The sequence below is a fragment of the Entamoeba histolytica genome, genomic scaffold (genome assembly GCF_000208925.1).
Source record: "Entamoeba histolytica HM-1:IMSS scf_1104750517911 genomic scaffold, whole genome shotgun sequence".
Taxonomy (NCBI): domain Eukaryota; phylum Evosea; order Mastigamoebida; family Endamoebidae; genus Entamoeba; species Entamoeba histolytica.
This window is the reverse complement of record NW_001914920.1, coordinates 12485-31441: the sequence shown is the minus strand read 5'-3', so window position 1 is coordinate 31441 and position 18957 is coordinate 12485. Positions and strand designations below refer to the sequence as shown.

Here is an 18957-nt window from a genome sequence, read left to right as displayed (position 1 = left end):
TTGTCTTATCAGTTCATTGCTTTTTTTTGTTTACTTTTTATAGTTTCAATTTATATTTATTCTTTCATTTAATTTTTTTCTTATTTTTAAATATTGAAATAAATGAATAAAAATATTAAATTTGCAGTAAGAGTATTAAAATTAAAATTAACAATAAAGTGTATTTCTAATAAAGAAAAAAGAAAGAGAAGAAAGTTTTTTTGTATCAAATAAGTTTGTTTATTTAATTTTTTAAAAATTTTATATTTTGAAACTTTGAGAATAGTTTCAAATAATTTCTTTCTAATTTTAGTTTAGTTTTGTTTTTTTTGTATATTAATTTCTAATGATTTTGAATGAAGAACTTCTTTTTAATTTATGTGTGACTCAAGTGAAGAGCAACAATTTTTAGAATTAAATAATTTTCTTGAATCAGATGAAACAAAAATGTCTAAACAAATTCCATTAGAACCACCTCAGTCATTAGTTGATACTCGAATTGATAAACATGAAGAAGAACCTAAAAAAGAAAAGCGTATTAATGAAATTAAAGAAGAAGAAAAAAAAGAAGAAGGAATTTTAAAAGAAAAGAATGTTAATGAAAAAGCTGAAATATTTAACCAACCATGTCAACAACCATGTCAACAACCATTAATAAATCCATTATTACATAACCCATTAATTAAACAAGAAATTTCTGAACATACTGATGAATTTACTGAACATGAAGAACCTCAAATTGGATTAATTATTTATGTGGCTAATCTTCATTTTGATATAACTGAAGAATTAATACATAAATACTTTGATCCATTTGGACCAATCATTGGTGTTGATATTGTTTATAAACCTCAAACAAATGAATGTCGTGGATTTGCTTTTATTAAATATCAAAAAACTGAAGATGGTAATAAAGCAATTGAAGCCTTAAATGATAAAGAGGTTCAAGAACTTACTAAAACTAAATTAACAGTGAAAGTAGCTACAAACCAACAAACTCATAAAAAGAAAGAATTAAGAAAAACTGTAGAACCTACAACAATCCTTCCTAAATATTCTCCTTCACAAATGTTTAATGATCCAATGATGATGTACCAACAATTTTTTTTACAACCAATGGCTGGTGCTCAACAACCAAACCAATCAGCAAATACACAAAAACCAATGTATAACCCTGGAATTCAAATGCCACAATATCAACAAGGTTATATTGGTCCAATGGGATATTGGCCAGATGCTGTTTGTCGTCCACAAGAAAAACAAAAAGCAACATTATATATTGCTCATTTACCTCAAAATACTAATGAACTTTTCTTGTATAAGAATTTTGCAAAATTTGGTGCAATTGAACAATGCAATTGTTTATATGAACCAACAACAAAATTATGTAAAGGAGTTGGTTTTGTTACTTATATGGATTCTAGTGATGCATACAAAGCAATGCAAGCTATGAATAATAAAGTTTTTGATGGACAACCAATAAAAGTCAAATTTAAGAACCAAAAGTAGAGAGAATTAGACTTTGTTGAATTTTAAGAATTTTGATTTTTGATAAGTTTTTTTTAATGATTTTAAGTAAAAGATTTAATACTTGATTAGTTTGATAAAATGAAATGAAGGTGATTCTACTTAGTCAAACTTATCTCTTTTCTTTTACTCTTTATTATGAATTAATATTTAAACCTGTTAATTAAGAAGTAAATTCATTCATATGATCAGTGAAACTATTATTGCTCTTATTATTATTGGCTGTACTGCTAATAAAGAAAGAATTATTTATAAAGATGGTGTTTTTTCGAATGGATATCAAGCTAAAGAATCTACTGGATATATCTCTACTACTGCAGAATATCATGACCAAATTGTTATTTCAATTATATTATCAAAAAATAATTATATTAATTTCAAAACTAATTCAGTGACTGATTTATCTCCTTACAAATATCTTTCATTTGTTGTTTCTTGGGAACAAGAAGGAGTTAACCTTGGTCTTGCTGTTTCTATTGGAAATGATGACTCAATGAAACCAATTCAAGTAACTTCAGGAATGGCTGTTAATCGTCTTAACCGTGTTTATGTTGATATTTCTTCATTAACAGCTAATTCAACTAAAGACAGCCTTGTTAGAATTTTCAAAACAGATAAAACTGACTCAACAATTTACTTTAATGATATTAAATTTACTGAAGAAAAAGGAACAGAAGGAATTTATTCATTCTCAACTGACATGGATGAAACTGATGGAACTAAAACATGTTTCATTGTTTTATTTATTGCCTTACTATTTATGGCTTTATAAAAGCAATTTAACATTTTAAATTCTAAAGAATTTAAAAAGAACCTTTTTTAGTTTTTATTTTCTTCATTAAAATAATAATCAAAAACAAATATGACTATAAACTTCAATTCAACAAACAAAAACAGAAAAATAGAGGTCTTCAGAGACCATCTTCTATAATCTTCTTTTTACTTTTGATTTTCAATCATATGATGAAGAAGTTTATTTCTTTCGTCTCCTATTTTCTTTAGTTGTTCTACACGTTCTAATACCTCTTGAATTACTTGACTTTCTTCATCATCAATATCATCACTTTCTTCAAAATCTTGAGAAGAGTCTTCTTCTTCTAATCCTTCAGAATCTTCATGAATTTCATCTCTCAATGAACAAGTAACACCAAAATCATTTAAAGTAATTGGTTGTTCACAAGTTATTTGATCAGATGATAATTTTGAATGTCGTATTGGTGACAATTGTTGTTGTTCATTATTTCCAAGACAAGATAGTGTTGCACTTGTTTGTTTAAGTTGATTTGTTGAAGAGATAGTATTATCAGTAGTTGATTTTTGAATTTTTTGTTGGTTTTGTTGTTGCATTTGTTCATCGAAAACAAAAACGTCTTGGTCAAGGAAAACAGGATTATCATAACGTGCATTTTCTTCTGAATCTTCTTCTACCATTGGAGTGTCCATTGGAGTAACAACCAATAAAGGAGAGTAAACTTGTTTTGGAGCAGGCATAGAAAAAGCACTAATAGGTGAATATCCATAAGAATTCTGCATAAATAAATTAGGACGAGTAGATAAAGGAACAGGTCTACAAGTAATAATCGTATTATCTGGTCGTTGTGTTGACATAGAGATGTTTTACTAAACTTTGAACTCACTAGTTACAAAAATCAAATGAAGCTTCTTCATTTGATGGAAGGTACGATTGGATTAATAGGTTTTTCTTTTTTCGTCTATTCTATTTCTAAAATATTCTACCTTTTTTTTTTATTCTTTCTTTTTCTTATCATTCATCTTGCTATGTGAAGAGGTTTTTCAATAGAAAAAGATAAGAAATTTCACCGTTAAAACAAATACTTTTCTTTATTCAATCTTTTAATATTATAATGAAAAAATTAACTTACTTTCTATTGATGAATTACAGTCCCCAAGAAGTCCCTCTTATAAAAAGTCTTATTTTTATTGGTTATATACAATTTATATCAAAAGCTTTAATGATAAAAAATTATTATCTCACTGTTCTTATTCAAAACAAAATAATCGTCTAACTAACATTAACATATAAATGAGTTTTAACTTTAAATAAACAGTCTTTGTCATTATATTGAATTATCCTAATATGAGAAAGTATGAATAAAAGAAAACAAATAGTACATAACCAATCAAATAGTTTATTTATAGTATGGTGAATAATAGCTAATGAATAATAAATTAAGTAAAGTAAATATTTAATTATATATTTCTTTCTTTTGTTACAAATATAATAACCATTAAATAAAAAAATTTATTTATAAGAAAATGACAACAGAAAATGATGGAGAAGAATAACAATAGAGAAAAAAATATTCTATTTTGAATAGTATTATATTCAAAAAGAAACAAAAATAAAATTCTACATTAAGGGTAAAGTTTTACAAAATTAATACATTCAATAAATGAATTAATTCTTTAGTTTTAAAATAATTTATGTGTCTATTAAAGAAAATATTTTTTCATACTTCAATAATAAATAAATTGAATAAATAATAACATTAATGAACTATTATAATTAATATATTATAGTTACATATTTTTAAATATTTAACATATTAATTTAAAATGAAAAGTATAAAATTAAAGTCTATTTATTATTTTTTGTATAAACTTTATTTCTCTTATAACCTAAACACTAACTAATTCAATTGGTTTGTTGTTAAACTAACACTAATTAAACAGTCAACAAAAAAAAGAAGATTTCATATGAGATAAATGATGTTTTGAATGATGATCTGATAATTAGAGAATATTGTATAATTACAATAAGAAACTAAAATTTAATTTAAAAATTTATTTAAAAATGTTGTTAAGTCTTCAATTTCTAAAATAATTATTGAATTAATTAAAGAATATAAAATTTCTTCTATCTTTGCTAAAAACATTAAAAGAATTTATTAAGAATCCTTTTAAATAAAACATTTCTGTAATTTCTATATAGTAAACCAAATTAAATGGTTTTAATTCAAATAATTCTTTTATTTATTTTTGAATAGTATTTTAAATAAATGAAATTCAATTTATATAAAAATTTCTTCAAAAAAAAATAATAAAAAACTTCATTTTAATGTTTTTTAAAATATCATTTTTAGTGTTATAATTCTTATGTTATTAACTAATATATCATATATTAATGAAGAAGAAATACTTCAAATTAGTCATAATAATGAAATAGTTATAAAAAAATGATTAATTTACTTATTGAAAATAAAATAATTAAAGAAAAATATAAAATATATTTTTTAGATCATTCTTTCATTTCAACAAATAAAATTATATTAATTTTCTTCAACTCAATAACCAAACACAAAAGCCAGAAATCAAAATTAATAGTGAACAATTTAAAATAAATAAATGGGTTTGTTTAGTTATGAAAATAAAGAAAAGAGAAAAAAAATAAGTCAATTAATGAATTTACTTCAATTTTATTTTCATCATCTCAAAATACATGTGTAATAAAATAAATAAAAGAATAATCAGAAAAGTTATTGAAATTTTAATTAATAATGGTTTACTTGAAAGGTTTGAAAAAAAAATTGAACTTCAATATATTTTTTTTTTGAATGGTAACATTAAATAAATTTGCTACAACAGGATTAATTGCATTGATAATTTTTTTCTTCATTTTATGAAAAAAATAAAAATAGAACAAAGAAATTTCAACAGAAGAAAAATCATAAAAAATAATTGAACTTAGAATATAATTTAGTTTTTATAATAAATTTTTATTAAAAAAGTGAAAAGAAAAATCATAAGAAAAATTTTAAAGGACATTTGTACAAAATTTAGAGAAAGAAGTTTCAAAATATGATAAAAATAGGATTAAAAAGAACTTTAAAAGAAAACAAAAACTTAAATTTGATAAAAGAAAGATTAAATGGGTTGTTGCTTATCAAAGAAGAGTAAAACTAATGGAAGAGTGAATGAAAATACTCCTTTAAATAAAGAAACTACGAACCAAAAACCTGTTCAACAACAAAATGAAAACCAAACGTATCAAGGAGTTGAAAATAAAACTACAACAACTACTGAAACAGTACCTAATAATAAACAAGACATCAAACCAACTGAACCACCAACTGAAAAGAAATTAATTGAAGGAACTCATGTTCCAAAACCAAAAGGAGATGCTCCTGTTATTGAAGATAGACCTAATGGAAAAAAAGAAGTTGTTTCTGGAGATAAAAGTATTCTTCTTGATGAGATATATGCTAAACATTATGGAAAACTTGATAAAAAACATGATCAAGTAGAAGAAGCTAAGAAAGCATGGTTAGCTGCTAAAGAAGAAGGAGCAAGTGATGTTCAAGCAAAACATGATGAATTCCAAAAACAAAAAGATGAATTTGAAGCAATGAAATATACAACACATAAAGCAGCTTTTGATGAAGTTCAAATATATGAAATAGAAGAAGATACTATTGATTTGCATGGACTTCAAATTGAAGGAGCTATTATCATGATGAAAGAAGAAATTGAAAAACGTAAAAAAGAAGGAAAGAAAATATTACGATGTCAATGTGGTATGGGACATCATAATACAGTAGGATTTTCTAAAATTAAAGAAGAAGTAGTTAAAACATTAAATGAAATGGGAATGAAATATAGTGAAGATAAAGAACATGGGTTTGTTATTATTGAATTATAAACAAAAACCATTTAAAGTAAATAATTTTTAATTTAATATTTTATTTAATTAAAATTAAAACAAAAAAAAAACAAAAGAAAATAAAAAGAAAGAATTATTTTATGAAGTTTCTTTTAAAAGCATAAATAATTCTTTCATTATTTTAATGAAATCATTTTTAGATAATTTTGAAGTTGTTATTATTGTTTGTTTAAATCCATTGGGTATAGTAGTATACTTTTGTTGTAAAATTAATTGCATGTTATTACAGAAAGATGGAATGTCTGTAATATAAATTTCTCTGAGTACAGTAATACAGTCATCTTGTCGATCTTTAGAAAAAAGATGAACAACACTTTCAATCATTGTTAATAAGGTTGTTGGTTGTTTTACTAAATCAATTGAATTTCCATCATTAATAAAATCAACAAGATTCTCACAAATTGCATGATAAGCATCTTGGTCTGGAACTGATGTAAATTGTAATAACCAATTAAATGCATATGGAAGAAATTCTGTTGGTAATTTAATTCTATTGAAATAAAAAATACAATCAGCACAGTCAATAATTAAATCATTTGTGGTTAATGTACAGAGTTTCATTGCTTCAGTAAGTAATGGAACACAATTCTTTCTTAATGTTTCTTGGAAGATAGAATGAGTGTATAAAGCATCTGCTATCATTGATAAACAATTAATAAGTGAACTTGCATGAGTTATATTAAAACATGCTTTAATAGAATCAATACATTGACTGAAAAATGGTTGACAATGAACCTCAATAACCATAAACATTTTTCCAATAACAATACAGGCACTTTCTAATGCTTGTTCATTTTTATTTATTGATGCAATTTCAAGTAATGAGAATAACATTTGTGGTACCATATAATCAATGATTACAGCTGCAATTTCTTGTTTGAATTTAGAACGTTTTAGTCCAATGAAAATAGTTTTCATTAACCAAAAAGCTGTCATTGTCTCATTATTAATAACTTTTCCTAATGCACTTTTCTTAATAACAATATTAGGTTCATTAAATAATTCTTGAAGATATTCATGTGTAGGTGCTGATCCAATAACATTACAATATGCGTGGATATAATCTTCAAATTGCTTTTCATTTCCTTTTAATTTTCCTGACATAACTAAACGAATAACATTAGTATAAATATCTTTTAAAAGTGATAAATTTTGAACCATTTGACTACTACATTCTTGGGATAATAACATCATTGATTTAGCAGTTTTACTTCCATACAAATCATTACCAACAAATTTTGATAAAAAGTTAATGCATTGAGGAACTACTTGAGGGCAGCTGTCATGGAAAAATCTACCATATTTACCAAGAACAATAATTAAACTTCTTGTAAATACAAATGGTACATTTTGTTGTTGAGAAATGTATTGAATCGAAGATGAAATAATTTGAAAGAGCTCTTGAGAATTACTCATAGAAAAGTCTTCATAACCAGCAATAAGAGCAGCTATAACAGTTTCTTTATTATTAACTGAATTCCAAAGTCCAGAGAGAATATCAATAGAAGCAGAATTTCCAAGAACATCAATACATTTTCTAAATAAATAAAAAGATGATGTCTTTCTAAATTTAAGAAATTCTTCTAATTCTTCTCCTTGACGTTCTTGTGGATCAAAATGTAATGAAACAACTTTTTGCATCATTTGTCTAGCAAAGTTAGTTAAAAATTCATAAAGAACTGTAGACTCACTTGCCCTTCGAGTTGATGTAGTTTCTAATAAAACAATAGCAGCTTCAGAAACATTTCTAATTACATCTTCATTAATAGTGTCAGATGCAAGAATAAGTTGATTTAAATGTTCTTTGATTAACATAGAATATTGGGAAGTTATATATTTATATAAGTCAATTGCAATTAAATGAGATATTTCAAAGAAACAATTTAATGGATTTCTTGATATCATAACAGTATAATTAGTATATTCTTGAAGAATACCAACAGCAATATTCATAATAATTTCTTTTTCTTGAGGAGAAGGAGCATGAGAATCAATGTGAGTTAATTTTTTAATAAAAGTATCCATTACATTTGATATTGCTTCACATGAAGAAGAGCCTAATTGTTTTAATAAGAAAGGAATTAATGGAGAAACTTTATAATAATCAATTGAGATAGTTGAATATTGAATCCAAGAACAAAGACAATCTGTTGATTTATTGATTAATGAAATATCTTGATTACAAATAGAAATAATAAATTGAATAATTGTTGGAGTAGCTTGACTTATTATTTGAATAAATCTATTTCGCATAGATATTTCAATTAAATCCATTTTACTTGAAGCATTAGCAATTTCCATAAATAAAGTTAATAATAATGGATTATTTTCATTTGAAATTGGAATCTTTTGAACAACATTATCCATAAAATTATTCCAACTAGGGTCTTGTAATGCTAATGCAACAATACATAATGAAAGTTGTTTGACAATTAAATTATTTGTTTTAAATTGAATTAATTTTTGGAAAATAAAATCTTTTATTCCATTAAGCATATTTAAAGGAAATAAATCAAAACTATACATTAACCTTTTTTGTAATATTGTTGCACCATAATTAACTTTTACTATTTGAAGAGAATCATCTGAAGGTGTTTGCATTAATCCTTCAAAATACTGAACAGACTCTCTTTTTTTTAAAACTTCTGTAAGATAATAACTAGCTTGGGTTTTAAGTTGAGTATCATTACCATTTCCATAAACAATATGAAGTGCTTTTTGAATATCTTCCATTCCTTTTAAATTTTTAGTTTTTTTTTTTTAATTTTTAATTTTTAACAGAATGAATTGTTTTTTTTTTCTATTCTTCAGTTTTGCTAATTAAAAAAAACTTAAGCTCAGACTTAGTTAACATATCCACATTTGCAGTTCTCGGACAGGGATAACTGCGTATATCTTCATTGCTAATTAAAAATAAGAATATAATTTAATCAATTATTAACTATTTGATTTATTAAAATTATGGTTTATTAATTTGTATGTTATTATTTTATTACATATTTTATTATATTAAAAATTAATTGGAATTAAAAAAGAGTAAATTATGGTTCAATAATATTAAATTGATGATTTTGAACTCCAATTGATGCAAATAGTCCAAACAAATGCATAGGATTACCACTCATTTGAATCTTTCCTGATTGAACCAATTCTTGAAGATTAACTTTTTTTGCAAATACTCCAAGTAATAATTCTCTAGTAACATGAGCAGTAAAAGTTGGTTGTTTATGAAGATTATTTCTAATATTAACAACACAATTCTTAACAATAACACAATAATTTTCTTTCACATCATCAAAGAACAAATTAATTCTCCAATCAGCACCAATTAATTTTGATGGATCTACCATAATACATAATGTATCAAAAATGTGTGTTAAATTCATTGAACGAAGAACATATGGATTCTTCAAATTATCACTTTTTGCCATTGTTATTGGTTCTCTTCTTAAGTCATGTGCTCCACTTAAATAAATATTTCTCCATACAGCACATTCTTGTGAAAAAGCCATCTGAGTATATACATTAGCAAGTAATAAACGTGCTTGTTCATTATTTGGATTAGTAAATACTAAATGGTTAAGTAATTCAACAGCCCATTTATATTCTCCTTTATCAAATGCCTTTTGTGCAAAATCAAGTACTTTATCTTCTCCTCCTAGTGCTTCAACATATTTTTTCCCTAAGTCTGAAGGTTGTAATTGGTCTAAGTGTGCAGGATTACCATCATACCATCCAATATATAATTGATATTCTCCTTTAATGTTATGACTAAGAGATCCATAATAATCTCTACAATAGAATTCCTTAGCCAATGAATCAGGTAATTTTAATAAATTAACAATTTCATTGGGAGTATATCCAAGGTTAGCATATCTTAACGTTTGGTCATGAATAAATTTATATAAATCTCTTTGTTTTTCCCAATATTCATTTACCCTTTTGTTTCCCCATGTTGGCCAATGATGTGATCCAAAATTAATTTCAACATCATCACCAAATTTCTCAATAACATGATCAATATAATTAGCCCATAATTTTCCATTTCTTACTTTTGCTCCACGAAGAGTAATGAGATTATGCATAATATGATTTATCTCTTCTGAAGCACAAAATGCTTTCATAGAAGGAATATAAAATACAAACTCAGATGGTGCCTCAGCTCCTGGAGTTTCTATAAAATGGAAATTAATACCATCGATAATAATTTCTTGTTCACCTTTAATTTCTATACATTGAGAATATTTAGGAAAAGCATTTAGTCCATGAGACAGTTGTTGACCAAGTCCATTACCAACAAATTGAGTTGGTTCAGTAGTTAAGTTTTGACCATACATATAAATACTTCTTCTATCCATAGCAGGACCAGCAAAAATATTTTCACTAATTAACTCATTAATTAAATTAGGAGGTACATATACTTTCGTCTCATCTGTTCCAACTCCAAGAAATCCACCACAATGGTCTCCATGAGAATGAGTAATAATAATAGCTGTAATTGGAAGTTCTCCACAATGTTTTCTGAATAAAGAAAGACCTGCAGAAGAAGCTTCAACGGTGGTTAATGTGTCAATAACAATCCATCCTTTTTCTCCTCTAACAAATGTCATATTAGAAATATCAAAACCTCTGATTTGATAAATTTTATCTTTTAAAACTTCAAATAATCCATGAATTCTATTAAGTTGACATTGTCTCCATAAACTTGGATTAACAGTATCAGGACATTTATCTTTTAAGAAGTCATAAGACTTCATTGAATAAGAAATATTACCTTCTTTGGTAAGGATTATACCATCTTCAATAGTACCAATAAATCCTCTTTGAGCATCTTCAAAATCTCTATTGTCATTAAAGTCTAATTGGCTTAAACAATTGTTATTGAGCTCTTTTGTAAAAGAAGAAGCCATTTTAATTTAAATAAAAATTTACAGATCTTTAGAGTTGAATAAGATGATTTTATAAATATTATTCAATTACAATAATGGAATTAAAGATCTAAAAATTGACTGAGTTTCTAATGATAAATCATAACATTGGTTAACATGATCATCTTTTTTTCTTAATACATAAAAATCTTCTTCAATGTCTAAAGCAAGACAAGCTGGTTCTTTCATATTTGTTAAATCAACAATGTTTTTATCTTCTTTTTCATTATGTACTTCATCAAGTATATAATTATTAGATTTATCATTATCTTCATAACAATTATTCATTGGAATTAGTGGTGATTGAGTTATTGTTTCTTTTTCGTCTAGTGGTTGTTTATTTATACGAGAATATGTAATTGTTTTCTTTGGGATTTGATTTTTTTTTACATTTGGAAGTAGTTTATTTTCTTTATCATTTAATAATGACATTTGCTTAATTTTTAATTCATTTTCATCTGTAGGTTGATTACTAACTATATGTAATAATGAACTAAGTGCATTTCCTCCACCAACCATTTGATATTTATCATCATCAATATCATTAATAATTGTAACTGGTTGAACAATTTGAATTGATTGGTTTTCACTTTGTTCTTCTTCTTGTTGATTTTGCATAGAGAAATATTCTTCATTTTTGTCATAAAAACATTGTTCATTTTCACCATTTTCTTTAATATAATCACCAATGTGTAATGACATAAATTGATTCAAACCATTTTTAAAAGTATTTTGTTTATATAAATAAGGAGTAGAATTTTCAATGCATTCAATAAAATGATTTAAGTTAAGTGAGTCACATAAATCAATGAGTTGATTAGATTTCTTTTCCATATAAGTAAGTATTAGTTTAATGTACGGATCATTTTTTATTCTTTCAATTTCTTTATCTAACAATAGTCTATTTCCTTTTGCTTTGACATCTTTACAATAATTATATAAACAGAGTTTAAGTTTTTTAAGATAGTTTAGTCTTGTATTAGTATTAGGTTTCATACATCTTAGTTTTCTTTCTTTCATTTTTGAGTTAATTTAAATTTATGTTATACATCACTAATTTTTGTATGAAAAGAACAACGATCAAAAGATGTAAAAAATGAATTACCCCAACTGTTAAAAATCACAAACAATATTCACATTATAGTAAATAATTAATAAATAAATTATAAAAGAATTATAAAATGATAATTTTATTCAAAGAAAAAATCCGAAGATTCTTTTAAAGAATAAAGATGAAAGAAGTGATGCCGCAAGGAGAAAGGCCTTTCGAGTTTTTTAGTAGAGATTTTGAATACTATTTAAGGAGAATCTTATAAAGACTAATTAAAACAGAATGGTTCATATTATATTTATTATTGATTATAAAACCCATCCAGGACAAGTAGTTAGAGTATGTGGTTCTGCTAAAGAACTTGGTAGTTGGACAGAAGGATATACTATGACATATAAAGATGGAAAATGTATAGCAGAAGTTGATATTAACACCATTCCATTTGAATATAAATTTCAAGTCTATAATTGTGATGGGCATTATGTAGAACAATGGGAAAGTTGTGCAAATAGATTATTTATTCTTTGTAAACAAGCTGATGAAATAGTCGTTGAATCAGTTTGGAATTATCCTGATGGTACTAAAATATCATCTAAACGAACAAAAATTGTTAAATCAACAATTAAGAAATCATGTTCACAAGAATTTGCAGATCTTTAAATTTACTTTCATCTAAAAATTTAATATTTAATATTTTTAATAAATTTTAAATAAAATTTTAATAAATAAAAGAAAATATTAAATGAAGGAATTAAAAGAATTAAAATTTGTAAAAAGTTAAAAATAAAACCATCAATCGTAAATTATTCATTTAAGGAAAATCATTGCGATAATACTGACTACACCTAAAAGCAAACAAATCATCATTATTGTCATTAACATTTTATCTGGACCACGTACTTTTTCAAGTAATCCTTTTAATTTAGCATTTGTTGCATCAAGTCGATCATTAACATGATCAACTTTATCTTCAAGAACATCTAATTTTTCTTTTTGAACATCAATTTTACCTCCAATTTCTTGTGCTACATTTTTAACATCTTTTACACCTTGAGCAAGAATATCTAACTTCGCATCAATCTCTTTATCATTTTCTTTTAATATTTTAAATCGTTCATCATCTTCTATATCAGGAAGTTCATCTACTTTATATTTATCTAATCCATTCACTGTTGGTCTTCCAGTATTAACATCACCCATTCCACTTCGTTCTCTATCCATTTTTTGTAATTGTTCGATATGTTGTTGAATACATTTAAGAGACTCTTCTTCAATTCCTAACCTATCTCTAATTTTTGGATCTTTCTATCATAAAATAAATATCTTTCATTGTAATTATGGTTTAATGACAAACTTTCTTTCTATTCTTATATACATCATTGTCATGATATGCTCTTAAGTCTTCTGCTAATCGAATTACTTCTTTCATTGTTTTACGAATGTCTGTAGAAATTTTCACAACTTCAACTTTATCGACATCGGGTTGTGCTTCCATTTCTGCTCTTTTCTCAATTAAATCTTTAGCCTCTTTAATTTGTGCTTTTAAAATATGTCTTCTTTTTCCAAATTCAGTTTGTTCTTGTTCTTCTTCTGAAGTTGGTTCTTGTGGTTGTTCTTCAAGTTCTTGATAAGTGAACCCACAATCCTCTGCAATGTATGTTAATTTTCTTACTAATGCGTTCATTTACTTTTGCAGTTCAATTCAATTGTCTTTTTTTTCTTTTGGATTCTTCATTTTTATTATATTTTCCTTTATTTTTTCGGGATTTTTCCTCTTTTCTCTTCTCAAGACACTTTTTTTGATTTTATTATTTCTCTGTCCTTTCGGGAACTTTTGCTTAATTTATTCTCATTTATTTTTATATTTCTTTTTGTTTTTTCTTAAAATGCTAAATTTGGAATAACTATAAATACATTTAAAAACAAAAAATGAATATTAATACCAAATTTGTATTTTTGTTATTTGATTTATTTTTATTTTTAAATATTTCAAAGTACTGGAGTTTATTTTAATTGTTATTTTTTATCTCATTATTTCCTAAATTTATGATGAATAGAGTCATAGAATCTATTTGTATTTTCTTTCTATCTTTAAAAATAAAATTATTCTTCTGTATTATTTTAAGAGAGAATAATGTTATTTTGAATGGATATTATCTTTAATATTTTTTATATTATAAAATGATGACACTAAAACCTTTTTTATTTACCTTATGAAAATAGTTGTTATTTTATTTTACAAAAAAAGTACAAACAATATTAAGAATTGTAAATCAGTTTTTCTTATTTATCTTTTGTAATATAATTTCAAAAAATGATAATAATTAAAAAGTTAGAAAGATATATGATATTAAAATATTTCTACTCTATAGAATTTAAAAAAGAAAGATAAACAATATAAAATATACTCCAAATATGTAGAATGAACATAGAAGAAATTTTTTATATATTACACAGAAATATTTACATTAGACAATAAATTTTTAAGATTATAATAATATAATGAAAAAGTTTTTATAATCTTCAACAGTATCTTATAAAAATAAAAAAAAAGAATATTATTTGAATGATTTAAATTTGTTTATACTTTATTCTCATTCTTTTTAAATTGATAAATTTTATTTTAATCTTTCAAACAAATTCGTTATATATAACATTTCAAACAAATATTTTGAAAAAATAAAAAATTATTTTGTGAACAAAATAACTTATTAACAAATTTCTTAATATGACAACAATAACACCTCAACAAGCCAAACAAATTGAAGACCAGTCTAGTACTTATATATCTTCTATCAATGAAATGACTCGAGAATATATTAATAGTGAATCACAAATGAGTTATAACCACCAACATATACCAACAATTCCTTTTTCTATGGAAATGAAACCAGAGACTCATGCACTTGATGATGCTCCAAATGATATGAAAGTTTTATTAAAAAATTGTATTTTATTACATTCAAAAACAAATGAAATTCTTCAAGAATTACCAAGTCTCCAACATAAATTTATTACATATGGCGATTATAATCCAGTAACAAAGAAATTATCAGAAGAAAAATGTGTAATTCCACGTTCAGTAGAAATGGATATGATTACTTCATTAATTCCATCAATTCATTCAGTCATAGTTTTTTCAAAAAAATGTTTTTTATTGGTTCAGTCTATTGTTAAATTTATTACTTCTGCTCTTCAGGCTAAAGTACAAAGCTATTTTAGAACTTTATTTAATGATATTGGAAGATTATTATCAGCACATACTCTTCTTGATATATCAATTCATAATAACCCAATCCTTTTGGCACATATTAGTTTTTATTATCATTTAATATCAAATTATGCAGGTGCTGCAGTTGGAGATAATCCTAATGCAGAAAAAATTGCAAACTTATTAGTGATTATAACAACATTCCAAAATAAATTTCAAGGAAGAAATGATATATTAAAACAAGATTTCTCTTTACCATCTTCTAAATTTCCATCTTCCTTATTTATTAAAATAATGCATTCTGTATGTTTGTTTGAAACTTCTAGAATTATTAAATCAAGTACATCACCAGAAGATATTTTATCAGTTATTTATCTTTGCTATGCTTATGTTTCATGGTCATCTGAACGTTCATTGTCAAGAACATTAGATAAGAATTTAGAAGAAATAGCACGTAAATATCCAGTTATATTAACTTGTTTTGATTCAAAAAGTCCTATTGATTCATCAAATCTAATAAGTCGAATAAGAAAGACAAGAACAATAAGTTTAGATGAAAGTATGAAAGTAATAAAAGATCCATCAACATTAATTACAAATTGTAATGAATTTTTATTAAAAAAAGGTTCATTAACAACAGGGATAGAACTTATTTATGAATTAAAAAGAAGGATAGTTGAATTGTTATATGGATTTAGTTTAATTGGAAGACCAACACCAATAAGTGTTATTGGAGTTACATTAAAGTATTGTAATCTTATAATCAAAATTACTGAAAAAATTCAAAGAAGTAAACATGAATCAATTATAAAATTAATTAATAAAGTAGAACAAGAAATTAATACAATTAAAAAGAATAATGAAGCAGAAAAATTAAAAGATATTATTCCAAAATATATGAATGAAAATATAAATTCTAAAGAATTTATTCTAATGGAAATATATCTTGATCAATTAAGAAAAGATTGTAAAGCAGATAAAATTGATACTATTTGGAAAAGAATAAAAGAAATTATTATGATTAATGAAATTAATGAAGAATTAAAAAATGCAACAAACATGGCATTTCTTTATTTTGTAAGATATCCATTATTAGAAAAAATATATGAAAATATTATTAAAAATGAAGAATTTTATGAAAGTTTTATTGAATTTAATAAAATATATTCATTTATTATTAAAAACCAATCACTTCAAACAATTATTGTTGGAGATATTTATGATGCATTAAATAATGAAATTGAAGTTTTAATTAAAAAAATAATTGTTGAACCATTACAAACTCAAATTGAAGAAGATTTAAGACTACAAATTTATGGAGAATTAAATGTTAATGATGTTAACATTGTTTCTCATCCAATTCAAGATATACAAAGAATAATTGATCATCCAATTATTATTTTAAATAGATGTATTCATGTTAAAAGTGAAATAGAAAATTCATTAGAAATTAAATTCTATAAACATTATAATTGGGATGAATATCAAAGAATGAAAGTATTAGGAGAAAAAAAATATGGGTTACATCTTTTTGAAAATTATTTAATTGGACAAACAACAGTTGAAGGACTTGATGTATTAAGAATAATGAAAAATATTCAATCTTTTGTTATGAAATATCATTATAATTTATATTCTCAATGTTTTATTGAAAGAGAATCTGATGGCAATAGGTTAAGTTCTATTGGAATTAATCAAATTGCAGAATCAATTAAAACACATGGAATGGGAATAATGAATACATGTGTCAATTATGTTTATCAATATTTATTAAAACAATTTACATTATTAAGTGAATTTTTATTTGATGATCAAATAAAAGGTATTTTAATGAAATCACTTAAAACATTTGATGGAAAAAATTATACATTAGCAATGGCAGAATTAGATATTAAAGAATTTAAACGACTTGGACTTAGAAAAATTAAACACAATAAAAAGGTTGTTAGTTCAAGCTATTTAGATTTATTTAGAATGTTAATTACATTTATTGGTAATTCTATTGGATTTGTTAGAATGATAAGAACAGGTGGATTAATGCATTGTGCCAAAACTATTGAATTCATCCCTGATCTTTTTAATATTCCTGACTTTGTTGATTTAACTTCTAAACAAGTTCAGTCAATTCAAACTGCTGCAGAAAACTTTTCAAAAATTATTTCTGAATATTCTAAATCTTATGATGGATATGACTTAAAATATTTAACTTTACTTGTTGAAATATTTAAAGATGAATTAAATTCCCAAAGGTATACTCATCTTAAACATTTCTACTTATCTCTTCCTGCATTGTTATTAACTTACATAGACTTCATTATTGCTGCTAAAGAACGTTTATTAAGAAATTCAACAAATCTTGATGTAGAAGGTTACATCATGTCTGATGATGGTTTCCTTATTGGAGTGGCTTATATTTTAAGTATTTTGAATCAAAGAGAATTATTTTATCAATTACATTTCCTTGACGGTTTAGAGAAGTTATATAATCAAAAACTTACTGATGCTCAAAATGATTTAAAAAAGGGTTCTAAAGATCAACAATTATCTGCTACTGTTTTAGTTGCTAAGTACTCTAATTATATCAAAGAAATACATTTGTTATCAATTAGCTTAGATGATGCAATGAATCTTTTCTTAAATTAATTAATTTCCTTTATTCTATCTTTTCCTCTTTTATTATCTCTCTGTTTGTATCTTTTTTCCTTAATATAAAAAAGTCTTTTGTTTATAAAAATTAAAATAAATTCATTCAATTCAGTCTTCATCAGCAGAAATATCAGCTAAATCAGCTAATGTCATAATTTTTGGTGCTCTCTTAGTACTTTCAGTTTTCTTTTCTTCTTTTTTAGCTTCTTTTTTGTGTTTTTTCTCTTTTTTCTTTTCTTTCTCAGCTTTAGTTTCTGGTTTTTTATCTTCTTTAATTCCTTCTTCTTCTTTCTTATCATGTTTTTTATGTTCTTTTTTTTCTTTTTTCTTGTCCTTTTTATCTTTCTTTTCTTCTTTTTTATCTTTCTTTTCTTCTTTTTTGTCTTCTTTATTAGATTTAGTTTCTTCTTCTTTCTTTTCTTTTTTCTCATGATGTTTCTTTTTTTCCTTCTTTTCTTCTTTTGAAGAATCTTTACCATCCTCTTCTTTCTTTTCTTTTTTCTCCTTCTTTTCCTTTTTCTCTTCCTTTTTCTCTTCCTTTTTACTTTCTTTTTTACTTTCTTTTTTCTCTTCTTTTTCAGCTTTGGTTACTGGTTTTTTCTTTTCTTCATTTGAAATTTCTTTCTTTTCTTGTTTCTTTTTCAAATAAGCACCTTGATAAGCTTCAGTTTCAGTTATACACTGTTTGTGTGCATCAAATTCAGGCTCAGTTTTAAATGATTTATGGCAATCAATACAAGTGTATCCACAGAATCCACGGCATTTTGATGCATGGGCTTTTGCCTTTGATTTTTTTATAGTTTCACCACACTTATCACAAGTAAAGTTAACCATTTGATATTACTAGTTATACAGTTGATTTATTTTTCTATTTTTCCTTTATTTTTTACCTAAAGATATTTATAGAAATTTGCCCTATTTCAAAAACTATAAA

General features: G+C 24.5%; 11 protein-coding genes across 11 annotated transcripts; 5 read left to right on the top strand and 6 right to left on the bottom strand.

Annotated features, from left to right (window-relative positions):
- Positions 1–357: 357 nt before the first annotated feature.
- On the top strand, positions 358–1517 carry EHI_107120 (RNA recognition motif domain containing protein; the record flags this gene model as incomplete). Its single annotated transcript, XM_645577.2, has 1 exon — positions 358–1517. One exon carries the CDS (start codon positions 358–360, stop codon positions 1486–1488), a length of 1131 nt encoding a protein of 376 aa, XP_650669.1. The 3' UTR covers positions 1489–1517.
- Positions 1518–1690: 173 nt separating this feature from the next.
- On the top strand, positions 1691–2278 carry EHI_107110 (uncharacterized protein; the record flags this gene model as incomplete). The annotated part of the gene is made up of 1 exon (XM_645576.1): positions 1691–2278. The coding sequence occupies one exon, from the start codon at positions 1691–1693 to the stop codon at positions 2276–2278; it is 588 nt and encodes a 195-aa protein (XP_650668.1).
- Positions 2279–2445: 167 nt separating this feature from the next.
- On the bottom strand, positions 2446–3114 carry EHI_107100 (uncharacterized protein; the record flags this gene model as incomplete). Its single annotated transcript, XM_645575.1, has 1 exon — positions 2446–3114. One exon carries the CDS (start codon positions 3112–3114, stop codon positions 2446–2448), a length of 669 nt encoding a protein of 222 aa, XP_650667.1.
- A 2281-nt stretch (positions 3115–5395) lies between these two features.
- On the top strand, positions 5396–6166 carry EHI_107090 (uncharacterized protein; the record flags this gene model as incomplete). Its single annotated transcript, XM_645574.1, has 1 exon — positions 5396–6166. One exon carries the CDS (start codon positions 5396–5398, stop codon positions 6164–6166), a length of 771 nt encoding a protein of 256 aa, XP_650666.1.
- Positions 6167–6265: 99 nt separating this feature from the next.
- On the bottom strand, positions 6266–8920 carry EHI_107080 (uncharacterized protein; the record flags this gene model as incomplete). Its single annotated transcript, XM_645573.1, has 1 exon — positions 6266–8920. The coding sequence occupies one exon, from the start codon at positions 8918–8920 to the stop codon at positions 6266–6268; it is 2655 nt and encodes an 884-aa protein (XP_650665.1).
- A 308-nt stretch (positions 8921–9228) lies between these two features.
- EHI_107070 (metallo-beta-lactamase superfamily protein) lies at positions 9229–11097 on the bottom strand (the record flags this gene model as incomplete). The annotated part of the gene is made up of 1 exon (XM_645572.1): positions 9229–11097. The coding sequence occupies one exon, from the start codon at positions 11095–11097 to the stop codon at positions 9229–9231; it is 1869 nt and encodes a 622-aa protein (XP_650664.1).
- Positions 11098–11163: 66 nt separating this feature from the next.
- On the bottom strand, positions 11164–12135 carry EHI_107060 (uncharacterized protein; the record flags this gene model as incomplete). The annotated part of the gene is made up of 1 exon (XM_645571.1): positions 11164–12135. One exon carries the CDS (start codon positions 12133–12135, stop codon positions 11164–11166), a length of 972 nt encoding a protein of 323 aa, XP_650663.1.
- Positions 12136–12448: 313 nt separating this feature from the next.
- EHI_107050 (uncharacterized protein) lies at positions 12449–12826 on the top strand (the record flags this gene model as incomplete). The annotated part of the gene is made up of 1 exon (XM_645570.1): positions 12449–12826. One exon carries the CDS (start codon positions 12449–12451, stop codon positions 12824–12826), a length of 378 nt encoding a protein of 125 aa, XP_650662.1.
- A 147-nt stretch (positions 12827–12973) lies between these two features.
- EHI_107040 (uncharacterized protein) lies at positions 12974–13850 on the bottom strand (the record flags this gene model as incomplete). Its single annotated transcript, XM_645569.1, has 2 exons — positions 12974–13471; positions 13521–13850. The coding sequence occupies 2 exons, from the start codon at positions 13848–13850 to the stop codon at positions 12974–12976; spliced, it is 828 nt and encodes a 275-aa protein (XP_650661.1).
- A 1044-nt stretch (positions 13851–14894) lies between these two features.
- On the top strand, positions 14895–18020 carry EHI_107030 (uncharacterized protein; the record flags this gene model as incomplete). Its single annotated transcript, XM_645568.1, has 1 exon — positions 14895–18020. One exon carries the CDS (start codon positions 14895–14897, stop codon positions 18018–18020), a length of 3126 nt encoding a protein of 1041 aa, XP_650660.1.
- Positions 18021–18131: 111 nt separating this feature from the next.
- Positions 18132–18857, bottom strand: EHI_107020 (uncharacterized protein; the record flags this gene model as incomplete). The annotated part of the gene is made up of 1 exon (XM_645567.1): positions 18132–18857. One exon carries the CDS (start codon positions 18855–18857, stop codon positions 18132–18134), a length of 726 nt encoding a protein of 241 aa, XP_650659.1.
- Positions 18858–18957: the final 100 nt, after the last annotated feature.